General features: G+C 40.9%; 1 protein-coding gene across 4 annotated transcripts in view; it reads right to left on the bottom strand.

The window, feature by feature from the left end:
* PTPRR (protein tyrosine phosphatase receptor type R) overlaps window positions 1-13,930 on the bottom strand; it is a 237,516-nt gene that overhangs the window by 11,038 nt on the left and 212,548 nt on the right. For all 4 annotated transcript variants that reach the window (XM_045184745.2, XM_045184746.3, XM_045184747.3 and 1 more), the window contains 3 exons: window positions 10,070-10,180; window positions 8,459-8,616; window positions 4,587-4,700 (listed from right to left, as the gene is read on the bottom strand). In XM_045184745.2, coding sequence (XP_045040680.2) covers window positions 4,587-4,700; window positions 8,459-8,616; window positions 10,070-10,180 — 383 coding nt within the window. The remainder of the gene's footprint in view (window positions 1-4,586; window positions 4,701-8,458; window positions 8,617-10,069; window positions 10,181-13,930) is intronic.

Raw genomic sequence — 13,930 nt, 5'->3', positions numbered from 1 at the left:
TCTGTGCCCCTTGCTCTTCTGCTCCTTCTGTGTCCCTCCCCTTCCCAGGGACTGAGAATTGTCTCCAGTCCCCTCGACTGCAGGGCCTCAAGTGTGCTCAGTTTCCGGAGGCTTCTCTTCAATTCCCCTTCATGAATACCTGCATTCTGAATGTATTGTTAACGCAGGGAGTAGTACCTCCTCTAGCTACTATCTGGGAAGGAGAGATCATTTTGTTTACATTGAAGTGTTAACAGCTGAGAAGACTTACAGTGTCACACTCAGCTCTCATCTCTAGGGTAATAAATTTTAAAAGCAAGTGATTCTTTTAGAAAAGGATTGGCTCTCTGATAGTAGTATTACAAATATTGACCATACGGAGGTATTTAGGGGATCCTCCATTTATAGATATTTTGGGACGAGACAACTTTCCTATAAACCTCAAAGCATACTCTTAGGGAAAAGATTTACACAATCTGAAGAGAAACACGGGGGTGTAAATTACAACATAATGTATGGAGTCAATAACATTGGAATGACTAGGCATGGTGTCAGGCGGGTACTAGACCTATTGGGGGATCACTTTGTAAGTTATATAAACGTCTAACCACCATTTGTAACCACCTGAAACTAATATAACATTGAATGTCAACTGTAATTTAAAAATGATAAATAGATAAATAAGTAAAATGCTGGAAGCAAGGAAAGAAAGGAGACATATATATGTCCATATGAAAAGATGCTCAATAAAAAATGATAATCTTAAGGCAACTGCTGATATTATCACTCTATCTATTTGTGAAACAGCTGTCATTCATATCAAACATTGTTTTAAAAATTATGGTGTTGCCCTGGCTGGTGTGGCTCAGTGGACTGAGCCTTGGTCAGCAAACTGAAAGGTCACCAGTTCGATTCCCCACTCGGGGCACATGCCTGTGTTGTGGGCCAGGTCCCCAGTTGGGGGCACGCCAATCTCACACACGTTTCTCTCCCTCTCATTCTCTTTCCTTTCCCCTCTCTCTAACAAGGATAAATAAAATCTTTTTAAAAATGATGGTGTCATTGCACTTTTTAAAATTGGCAAAGCATTACCAAAGAGATATGTTTTTGTCAAGTAGTTTTACAATAAATATGTTCCAAAAGCCTGCTTACTTTATCTCTAACAGTCACACCTTTGAGTTAGAAATCAGAAGTCCTGATTTCCAAAGAAGTCCATTCCATCATTTTCTAAGCACCATGACCTTGGGCCACTTACTTGATATCTTGAATTGTTTCCTCATTTAAAAAAAAAAAAAGCCAAATAATACCTCTTTTCTTAATTGTGGGTTCACTTTGGGAATTAAAGGAGACGTATGTTTTGAAGACCATGTGAAAAGGCCATGGCTAAATACACTTCCGAGTGTGAATGGTGCCTTCTGGAATGTCTGATGACAGACCCGGAACCAAAGGCAAGGACGGATGGCCACAGAGTCTAGGTTGGGAAGGAGGTTTAAGGAACTGATGAAGAACAAAAAGCTGCACGAGCAGAAAGGTGAGCATCTTTCCCTTACCCATCATGAATTAAGGACGTGGCCCATGAGGTATGACAGGAAAAGGCTGCACGCAAGAGGCAAGAAGGATGGGGGAACAAGAAGTTGGCTGGGGTGGAGGAAAGGAGGAAGGAAGGTTTGCTGTGCTCCTTTTCACAATAACTAGGGCGCGCACATCAGAAGGAAGAGACAAGAAAAGGAAAATCAATGCTAATCTTGTGAAGGAAGGAAGGAAGGAAAAGGAAAAACACTCCAAGGAAAGTTTTAAGGAGAGGATCTGTTTTGTAAACAACACCTGCTCAGAAAGAATTCATGGGGAAGGGATCTTGATTAATAAATCAGAGTGATTGTGAGGCACATACTGGCAGTAATTCAAATCCAGGGGGTTGGGAGCCCATGGGCTTCAGATCAACAGAGAAGTTAGCTGTGTTTTGAAGATCCTATCAGGAGTAACAGGACAAGCCCTGTGGGAAGGCCTTGGTGGTGATGCAAGGCCAAGGCTAAATTTTCTGACCATTTGCTTTAGGAAGGAAGGAGCAGATAGAGGAGGCATTGTGATATGATTTTCAAAAATGTATTTGTGATGCCATTTAAAATTAGAGGACAATTTGGTGGACTTGACAAGGTAATGTGACTGGGAAGTAGAAACCAAGGTGAAGGTCAGGCTACAAAAGCAGGTGTGGGAGGTGGGAGATGTGAAGGTGAATCAGCAAGATTAAGAGTAACAAGAGCAAAAAAAAAAAAAAATCAACCCAAAACAAACAAACAAACCCCCCCAAGGAGACCATGCCCAGTGGTTTTTAGGATGTTTTCCCAAATAGGGTCAGAGCAGGTGCTGGAGGCCAGCTTGGTTCAGAGTCCGTTTAGTCAGTTCAGGTGTCTGGTGTTCATGGAACTCCAGCATTAGCCAGCAGGAAAGCGGGGCACAGGGATATGGACTAGAGGCTCTGTGGGGCTTTAGGCCCCGTGCAAGGAGCCTTGTTTACAGAAGCACAAAGCAGGAGAGATCAAGGCCATTGTGGGAGCAGCTCCAGCCGATGGATGGGGTGTTGTCCCCTGCTCTCTGACGAGGGCCCCTCTTCTGGGTGCAGGTGGGTCCCAGAGTCTGATGTAAAGTCATCATGCTCTCTTCCGCCTGGGTGGACCGCTCTGAATGAAAGGCAAGGGGCTTCGGGAGACTAAGACAGCAATTGTAAGAGGAGAGGGACAGATCATTGGAGCTGGTATTCTCACACAAAAAAGAAAACATTTTTGGAAGCAGTCATGTGGGGTATGGAAAGGTGGAAGCGAGGAGGGTAAAGAGAGAGAGAGAGAGAAACATAGGCTAAGTGTTCCACTCAGTGCATCACAGGGGTAATCTCATTTTCACGCCGCCACAACCCTGTGGGGTCTAGGTTATTAGTTCCAGCTGACAGATGTGTGTTCAGGTGTCTTGCTATGGATGTTGATAACAGCTGTGGCTAAGCTTGGTTGCACACTTATTATGTAGAAGGCACTTTGCAGATTCTCTCAATCCTTACAACAAAACTAAGAAGTAGAGGGTATTATTACTTCCATTTGCCAAGGGAGAAAACCAAGGCATGGGGAAGTCGCACAACTTGCCCAGGGCCGCAGAACCAGAAACTGGCGGGCACCATGAGGCAAACCCAGGCAATCTGCCCCCAGAGCCTGGTTATCCTGACCGCCGTGATGAGCAGGCTCTAATGAGCCAAAGTTAAGAGAAAAATAGAGGAAAGATGCACATACGAAGACTGAGAAATTATTACTTTAAAGGAGACAAGGCCAGGTAGGAATGGAGAGGGAAAACTTCATCCTGAAAGAGGGATTTGAATGTTTCATTTCTAGAGATAGGGGAAACTATTCATAATTTTAATAATAATGAAGATAATAATAACACAGTGAACATTTACTTAAGGCTTACTATGTGCCAGACTGTTCTAAGTGCTTTACATATACTATGTCCTTGAATTTTCAGAAAAAATCATTTTATCTCATTAAAATCCAAGGACCCAGCACATAGTAGGTGCTCAGTAAGTATTTACCAAGTGAATCTTAGAAGGTGACTCTAGTTTTACTTTTAGGAAACCCTAGGTCATAGAGCAAAAGCTCTCTTTTTTCACTCCCTTACAGCTTTTAACGTTGTCTGAAATTGTCCCGTTTATTTCTTAGCTTCTTTATTATCTCCCTCTCCCTGTTGACTCGTAAAGTCTAGGGCAGTAGAGCCCCATTCACCTGGTCCAACGCTGTGCTTGCAACATCTGGAACAATGCCTTGGGCATGGGAGGGGATTCATCAGTATTGTACGAATACAAGAAGAGAACACAGTATTTCAGCCTCTCCGAACAACTCTTCTTCTACTATATCACACCGAATTAGAGCAGACAGGTTGGCTGCTCACGTGTGTCTTTCTCTCTGTGTCTGTTCCAAAGGAGCACCTGCTCAGTTTTTCCATCACTGACTCAACTATCCCTTTACCCAGGTAGGATTAGTTGTGGAGAAAGAAGAAAAATTTCTTATAGAGATCATCACAAAGGTGATCAAAAGATCTCTATATGAAAATGACTGTTTCACCTTATACCCACCAAGAAGTCACCCAACAAATAAAAAATGGTTCAGATGGTACATTTTGTTCTGTGCATTTTTCACAATTAAAAAAAAACTAGACTGAAAGTGGCGGGGTGGGGGGCCCTTGGTAATATGACATACACCTCATTGTAAAACATCAAGGTCCTAAAGTGAATGATTTGGTTAAGTCAAATGAAAATACAGACCACGTGGAAAGGAACAGGGATGCAAGACTAAGAAGGAACAGTGACCACCATAAGCGACCTGGGTCAGAGACAAGGAAGGATTAAGCATAAGCTTTTGGTTTTGCACTCTTGATGGCCAGTACTGCAAATAACACTTTTTTAAGTGGTTTTTTAATGCAATGTATGTTCTCAACACTTTACACAAGTCACTATAGAGATTTAGGACTTCGGAGCTTGTGACGTTTGCAAGTCAGGCAGGCTGCTCCGAGCAGGTTGTGGCAGGTGATGCTGCTCTGAAGTCCCTGTGACCCATCCCACAGACACTCACCGGTCTACACGAAGCTGGCAGACAATGCCCAGTGGATCGACAGCTCCTTCTTCTTTCAGCTGCTGACAGCCAATGGAAGTAGCAATAAAACACCCTGTTCTGCCTATCCCTGCACTGAAAAGAAAGGACAAAGAATGAAAAGGTGGGAGAAAAATAGCAAAGATAAAATGTATTTTTTAAAAATGTACTCTGAAATGTGAAACAACAGGTAGGATTAATAACAATGCGGCAACAACAGCTCTCACTGACTGAATATTACAACCCAGGCTCTGTGCTAAGTGCTTAAACACATTCTTTTGTTTAGTTGCATGCAGTAGGAAGTGTCCAGTGGGGAGAATAGTAAAAAGGAATTGTAACTGTCCTTAGAGAATAAGCAGGGCCTTGGTTTGGGAAAGGTCTGAGCACTGGAAGGAAGGGAAGCACTTAGACACATCACGAACGTGAGTCTGGAGGACTGGAGTTGAACAGTCAGAAAAGCAGAACCTCAAAGGTGACCCGAACTGAAAGAAAGATAGTCCCAATGAGACGAAGGTGGAATCTGGAAGGAGAGGTGACTTGAGGGAGAGTTTGGTCTTGGATATACGGATGCTGACGACTCTTGTGACTAACGGAAGATTCATTTCAGTTTAGCAGAGAGGAAGTGGCTAGACTCACACATTTGTAAGTCATTTACAGCTGAATAGGAACACTACCTGCCCAGGAGGCCTTACACATTCATCTGCTGCAGACAGCCTGTCGCTGACCTCACAAGCCCTTTATCTTTCTCTCTGTCTGTCTGTCTCTCTCTTTTAGCAGTTTCAACCACAGTCGTTAAGTGAATTTCTCTTAAACCTACATTTATATTCCTCGAGTTTCTCCTAAACTCCAGACTGGCTGTCCATCTCTTGGTTGGGAATCTCGAGGTTACTGTTTTACACTTGCTTCAGTTCAGTGCACCCAAAACAGGTTTAATTACCTTTTCCCTCGATGGCACTGCCAGTCAGCCACAAGTTTCCAGCTCCGAAGTCTCGGCGCTGATCACGCCCTCTGACCTTCCACATCGAATCTGTTACGAATTCTTATATTTTTCACCTCTACTGAGCTTTTGTGATCCATGCTTTCCTTTCGATAGACTATGCTCATGTTTCCAACATCTCACTTCGTGATTAGCAATGATCTCAAAGTCTCAAAGTCTCCAGTCTTTTCCTGGACTAGTTCATGGTGGAAACAGCGGCGAGGGGCCTGATCACGGTACTCTCTACTCAAAACCGTAAATGGCTCCCTTCTAGCCCAAGGTCTAAGTTCGCTGCCATGGCATCCGTAACCTTGAACCATATGAATGTGAGTAACTTTCAAGCTTTATGTCTTTTTACTGTCCTCCTTGTATCCTTTGTGTCATTTTTTCATTTACATAATAATTTAAAAAAATGCCTGTCGTTTTCCAATTTTCCTTCTGTGTTAATGATGTTTCTTCAGTCAAAAATGCCTTCCCTACCACCTTTTAAAACCACCAATGTTGGTTATTTTTAAAGATCCCATTCAACATTATTCCAACGTTTAAAGGCTTTCTTCAGTTCTCCTGGTTGTTTTTTTCCTCACCCAAGAGAGGGAGAGAGAGAAACATCGATGTGAGAGACAAACATCAGTTGGCTGCCACCTGCACGTGTTCCAGCTGGAGATCAAACTCACAACCTAGGTTTGTGCCCTGACAGGGAATTGAACCTGTAACCTTCAGTTTATGGGATGATGTTCCAACCAACTGCACCACAGCAGCCAGGGGCGTATCCTTTTGGGTTGAATTAATAGCTCCCCTCTTGGCACTGAGATAGCATTTATTTCTCCTATTTGGAACTTGTTTCTGTTAAGTGTGAGTGTAAAAGAGTTCAGAAGTAGAAGGGGCCCTTTTTAGTTGAAGTGTCTAGAGAGCGTTTGTTTCACTAAAGAGACAGGACATGAACTGTACCATGTGACTGGCAGGCATTTTGGTTATCATGAATGAGAGAAAATGTTCCATGCGTGAGAAAGGTTTAAGGAAAAAATTGCTACAGAACAGGACACATGATATGCGACAATGAGTAGACAAGCTTGGCTTGAACAGAATATTACTTTAGAGAAACAGTGGGAAATGAGACTGGGAAGGTCCACTGAGGCTTATGAGGCTCTTATATGGAAAGAGGTTTGGACTTCATCCTCTAAAACCTCTTTTTCTGAGAATTTGATGAAAACTAGGATGTTTCAATTCTCAGAAAAATTCACATAACTTTAGGTACTCAAATTTGTGTCAGCAACTTCAAGGAGTGCGCTGATTCCTGTAGCTCATCCATAGACCCAGGGTTAAGAACTTTTGCTTTAGGCAATGGGAAACCATTGAGAAGTTTTGAGTACTGGCTCCATGTGATGAGAGAGAGCTTCAGAGCCTTATCCAAGAGGAGTGCTTTGGGTAGGCCATAGTGAGGGTGGCCATGGGCAAGTGGGGTGTGTGTGCGATTAGCTGACTACTTCTAAAATATGCAAGTGGGGTCATAAGGGCCTGCACTTGGGTGGTTAGACAGGAAGTGATGATAATGGGAGCTTTGGAGGGAAAGCCATTCTGGTGACTGATTAGATACTGAGGCTGGAATTAAGAGAATTAAGAGAAGATAACTGTCAACGTTGGTGGTCAAGTCCCCGGAAAAAAGATGGTCTCATTCTTGGAAATATTAATTGGAAGGGGAGTTGGTTTTATAGGGAAAGTGGCTAGTTCATTTTAGATATCACGAGTGTTTTATGGTTGGGTGCGGGACATTTCCAGCCCTAAAGGATGGTCAATAAGGTTGCTTTCCCTGGGCCCCAAGCTAAGTTTAGGATAATGCTTAATGCTAAAAACTGAGTAATGATGTCTTTGAATAAGTAGACATAAATTTTACTTTTAATTAAACCACAAAGGTTCAAAAAAGGAGGCTAAAATTATCATCTAAAATAACATATTTTGTTTATTAAAGATAGTATCAAGAGCTATCTTATAAGACTTATGACACTAAATGAAGCAACACAAATTACAGAATTTTGAGAAAGCATGAAGAATAAATAGCTAGTTCTTGAAATAACTTTAAAAATATTTGCTTTAGTTTGGGCACACTAAAAGGAAAACAGTGGGGATGAGGTATCAGTTATGAGAGGAGAGCTTTACGCGACATCAGGGAAGAAGACCACCATGGACATCTGTTGCTTTTTTTGTTTTTTTGAATCCTCACCTGAGGACATGCCCATTGATTAGAGAGTGGGGAAGGGAGGGGAAGAGAGGGAGAGAAACACTGATGTGAGAGAGAAACATCGATCTCTTGCCTCTCTTATATACCCCTGACTAAGAACTGAACCCACAACCTAGGCATGTGCCCTGACTGGGAATCGAACCAGTGACCTTTCGGTTTTCAGGCTGGCACTCAATCCACTGAGCTATACCAGCCAGGGCAATGAAGTAACTTTTAAAATAGTTGACTAGTTTTTACCAAATGTGAAATAAATGTTACCAAGGTACAATTCAAGTACAGTTCAGGTACCATCTTGAAACAACGAAGAAAGCTACCGATAACCCTGTCTGTCATTCCTAGTGTGTGTTAGACCAATGAGACCGGATGGGTCACAGCAAATTTCAAGGCAGAGGACGGAACTGGCTCCTGTTCCATGAGCCATTTGTTCAGAAGTGGTATTTCCTTTGCTGTGTCATTGTTTGCAAAAAATGCCCCAAATCATCACTGTAAATATCATTTTGTCCAAGAAGTTAACCAATTTCAAGAAATATTTAATTTATTGACAAAGTCACAACCAAGAAGTAAAACCCAACTTCTGTGTGCTCTATGACTTTACAAAGGATGGACACTTCACTTAGGTGGAAAGGACAGGTCAGGCCTTACCTGCAGTGGACAACCACAGGCCCTCGGCCTGCAGATGCACGTCTGTCTTCTTCTACATCCAGCATAAGTTGTAGAAGGGGCTGGGCGCTGTCTGGAGTCTTGTGATCGGGCCATGAGGTGTACCAGTAATGCTTCACATGTTGGGTGTGACTTCCTTGCTGAAAATAGCAACAGCCACCAAATGCCTCATTTGCTTGTGCTACTAAAAGTCATCCAAACCACAGTACTGCATGCCTTCTCTTGTTCCCATCTTACTTGCAATATTTCTAGGTGGCAGAAATAGCTAGGAGATTTCTGAAGAACAACTTTCACCTTGAGAAAACTTCACTGTAAATATCCTAACATCAAAGTTTGACAGCCTTGTCTCTATTAAATGCACACAATGCAATATACAGATGATGTCTTATAGAACTGTTTACATAAAACCTATACAATTTTATTAAAATTGTATTAACCAATGTTACCCCAATAAGCTTAATTTAAAAATTAAAAAAATAAAGCAGAAAAAATGAGAGTACATATTTAGCATAGAAAGTGTATATGTAACATATGCTAAATATACCAGTGTTTGTAGTTTACTATAATGAACAAAATAGTAGATGAAAATGTAACTAAGAGAGAATTGGGCGGTAGTGTATTTCCTGCTCTTTGAACATTCCTGACAGGTTACTGTAAACATTTTGTCCAATATACAAACGTAATTTTATATTCTGTCACTCTAACACTTCTATACTCATCCCAAAGTTTGACCTTTAAGAGCAATGCAAAATCCCAGTAGTAGAGGGTCTCTGGGTGTCACTAGATTAGAAATGCTTTGAGTGAGGGGCCATGTATATCATTGCAAATCCCAGTGCCCAGTGGGGTCCTGGCATGAACTAGGCACTTAAGACACACGTTTCAATGCAGGTTTTGGTAAGTGCCTCCCTCTGCCCAACTTCTCCCTCAAGGCCATCGGCAGCCCCGCCTCCACTCTCCCCGTGATGATGTAGCAGTGAGGCCCTATGCAGGACTGAGATCTTTGAGATGACTGTTCTCTAGAAGCAGAAACAATACCATGGCAACATTCCTTAGCATCTGCTGCCCGTAAATTAAATAAGATAATTTTCCTATGATGTAATCTGGTCTGGGAAAGTCCCTATAAATTACTGAAACGCCAAGTTTTGCAGATGTCATGGGCGCTTTGTCTGGTCTTGCCTCCCACAGCCACCCACAAGCACAGATTTGCTGTTCACAGTTTCCAGGCCTTCAAGCTGCATAGACCAAAGTGACATGAAAAATAATCACAGTAAAGTCTGCAGAACAAACCTTTAGTTAAAGGCTTTCAAAAAGTTAAACCAAGAGATCTTTTGTTTGTGCAAATTAGAAGGTCATACCACCCTAGTTAGTGAACTTCCTTAATATCTACTTATTTAATTTAATCATTCCATATATTAATAGTAGCTAACAACAAAGAAATACATGAGGCAATGATTATAATTTATCTCTCATCTTGACATTATTTAATTGGTTTAAATTAAATCTGTAGTACTTATTAGGATAATAATTTCAAAGTGGGAATGTTATCCTCTGGTATCATCTGCTTTGTAGACAGCTACAGCCATGGCATCTTACCTTTAGGACGAGGTTTCGAACAGTGTAGTTATCACATTCATTTACATTGATAACCAGAACCTCGACTTTCCCATATATTCCTCTCTTTTCAGGCCAGTATAGCACACATTTCTGATGACGGAGAAAGAAGAACACAGCAAATATTAATGATGCTCATTGGCCCTGGAGTATTTTTCATTCAGGTGTTTCAGCTTTTATTTAATTAATAAAAAAAATCAAGTTTCAATATTTACAATTCTGTAAATGTACCAAAACCACTGAATTGTACACATTAAACAGGTGATTTTTATGGCATGTAAATTAAATGTCAGTAAGGTTGTTTTTTAAAATAAAATACCAATTTTTGCCCTGGCTGGTGTGACTCTAGTGGATTGAGTGCTGGCCTGCAAACCGAGAGGTGGCCAGTTTGGTCCCCAGTCACGGTACATGCCTGGGTCGTGGGCCAGGTCCCTGGTTGGGGGCATGTGAAAGGCAACAGATTGATGTTTCTCCCCCTCTCTTTCTCCCTTCCTTCTCCTCTCTTTGAAAATAAATAAATGAAATCTTAAAAAAAAATAAAGTATCAATTTTTGCAAGCATTGCCAAACACTGTTGCTACTAATCCCATACCCCAAAAAATAAAGGTAGGATTTCCTGAAACTCCACAGAAAAATTAAGAACTAATTAAGAGCTTAATTAGGCATTGAGAAATTAATATCCAAATATTAGAGTTTATCATGTAATGACTAGAAATCAATGTTTTCTCAGGACGACTGAGGCAAGTCACACTTTCCTGCTTCATCGAGTGCCAGTGTCTACTAAGAGCACGTGTAACTTGTCGGATGCCACAGGGTGAAGTTTCTCTTGTGGGTGAAGCAGACGCAATGTCAATGAAGGCTGCATGGTTGTTTCTCAGGACCAATGAATGGTCTTCTCACCTATGCCGTCCATTACAACAGATGCATATCGAAATTATTTTTAAGATACTTTAAAGATAAATCCTCTTCGAAGGGTTTCATACACTAATAACAATCATAATGGAAACAAGGCAATAAAATAAAGGTGGTTAAGGTGCAATCTTTGGGGCCAGAGAGGTGGGGTTCACATTTTAGTTCTACTACTTATTAGCTATGAATCCATAAGCAAGAGACTCAATCTCTCTGGCCTCAATTCCCTCATGACTTACCATGGGGAAAGCACTCAGCACCAAGCCAGGCATACAAAAAGCATTCAAAACATGTTGCTGCTGTTTTTATTGTTGTTATATTTCACAATTACTGGCCTTTAGATTTTTGATCCAAAGTGATTACATTAATTATGCATTGGATCATTAATTAACATTATATTATTATATCTAAGTTACATTATTAAAAGAAAACTGCAAAATGAGATTCAAGCACACATTATTTTGCCTTTTAATCAACTGCAAGAGACCTATCACATTTTTTACCACATATTTGAATGATTAGGAAAGTAAAGTGTGGAAGTTGATGTTTTATTGCAAGTGCCAGGGAAGCAGTGTTTTTTTTTTGTTTGTTTGTTTTTGGAAGCAGTGTTAAATAGTACTTATTTTCTTCCAAACACACACACACACATTTATAGGGAAATCCTTTCATTATTGCCTTCGTTCGGGACCTTTCAGTGGCCAGGACACTTGTTTCTTCACATTTTTGCCAAAGGCACGTGATCACACTTAAAAAAAGTCAAGAACTTATAACTCAAAAGAGCAGCAAAAGAATCACAGAATTACAGAACTAAAGAAAAAGATATCGTAAGTATCAGAAACACTTACAATATATCCGGAATTCTATCACGCTAAGCACTAACTATTCCACAAGCCAGAGTCACAGGGAAAGTCACTTTACCTGGTTGACTCACTGTTTCTTTCCTCCGTTACAATAAAAACACATTTGCTTCCTCTATTTTCTGGTCCTTTTCCAAACAAAGTAAATCATTTTTTCATCTCTGTTTACATGCCACCCCACACCCAACACTGGCAGGCAATCAGGCTAAAGGCTTAGTATGGCTGACATAACATGAAGAAAAAAAAAACATTTTAAAACAGAGCAATTTATTTCCCTCCTCGTTTACAAGTTGTTAAATGTCTAAAATTTCCCCAGATTGTTAAAGATAATCATACTAACCAATTTGCCTAGCGTCTTTCAATGGAGCATCAATTATTTTGCTGCAAGGCACGAGCTATTGTATATATGTTAACATCCCTGCCTCCTGGACGAATCCAAGAAGACACATGAATCTTGAAAAAAGTATCGAGCAAAGAAAGAGGCATTCAGTGGTCTAGTCCCATTGTCCATGATCAGACCTGAGCAGCAGGCCCATCTTTGGGAAGGCGGTTCTCACAACCAGCAGGAAAAGCTCCGAGGCAGGAGCTCACAGCCTGCACCCTGACTCTCAACAATGCGTGAACAGGCTCGTGCACCTACTTGATAAATGGAAGTAGTGCTCGCTTCTCTCCCAAGCTTGCCGGGGCCCTCTTGAATGTTTGTCTTGACCCTTTACCAAAAATTCAATTGGCAGCCAGCTCCCAGTAGACAATGCAAGATGACTTGTTCATTCAAAGAACCTTTAATTAGCATCCCATCTCCTTTCTGGGATACAATAGCTTATTTTTACACATGGAATACATTTCTGCCGCTTTTAGGAGAACATAGAAAAAGAGACCAGATAAGTATGGGTGCCTTTGAATATGAGGTAGGGGAGAGCTGCAAGTGTAGTTGTTTCTCAGAGCACAAATTCCTGGTTAAATTATTTTTGTGAACAGCTTTTTAGGGGTTCTCTATTGTGGTGCTAACAATGGTATGAAAGGGGCAGAAAATGCAAGGGAGGAAAATGCTCTCTCAGAGATAACATTGTGAAGCTACCCTAATTGTAGGCAATTTGAAACGGCAAGCTCTCTAGCAGAATATAACTCCAAATCATCACTATTCTTCTCTCACTCGGCTGATCCTTTCAGTAAAATCCTCTATTAACTTCAAGAATTCATGAGTTGGAGGAAAAAAGTAGTTTTCAGGGGGTACTGTGTCTCTTGCAAAAGAGGAATGAACAAATCCTGACTATAAAGGTTCTGGACATCAACCAGTTCTTCATAATCAGTGGTTCGTAGAAAAAGGAGAATGCAATGCAAAGTCATATTTTTATGATCTTTTTATTTTCTTTGACCCTCCTCCCTCTCACTCCTACCATGTTAGGACTTTTCGTGTAGAATGAAGAAGGAAGTCTGGCTAGTAGTTGCCCTAAAAAAATCTTTTGTAAGTTACTTTTTAAATTCTATGCATTTAAAATCAAAGATATTTTGCTCTCTGAGCTGTATAGACAAAGACATGTATCATCACATAGAAAGTGGGTCTAAATAAATGAAAAGAAGATGGTCAGTTTCATTTGGGTACATTTAGCATATGACAGGGATGGAATGGGTCAGATTTCCACTGTTATTATTGCTCTCATTGCTGGTGTCCCAACTAAATATTGCTAACAGGACAGCAATTTAATATGAAAACTACCCTCACCCAAAGGTCATTTAATCCCTTTCACAATCATTTGAGTTAGGTAGGGCAGGTGGCAAATATTACTATTATTATTATATCATTGAACAACAGAGGAAACTAAACCCAGAAGTTTTGCTAGGAGACTTTGAGAAGATTCCCTTGGGAGCTGGGAACCTCTGAGCAAATACCACTTCATGAATTCAACTTGTCCAAGCTCTGTCCCTTACCTGCACATTTGTCTAAAGCTCTAGACATTTATTTGTGGCCACTTAGTAGACCTAACCGTCCAAAGGTCTTTAGGAGTCCTCAAACTGAACATGTGAAAACCGGAACTCACTTTCTTCTCTCACAAATCTTCCCTTGTTGCCCACCTAGG

This window comes from Desmodus rotundus, chromosome 3 (assembly GCF_022682495.2).
Source record: "Desmodus rotundus isolate HL8 chromosome 3, HLdesRot8A.1, whole genome shotgun sequence".
Taxonomy (NCBI): Eukaryota; Metazoa; Chordata; class Mammalia; order Chiroptera; family Phyllostomidae; genus Desmodus; species Desmodus rotundus.
This window is presented reverse-complemented; position numbering and strand designations above follow the sequence as displayed.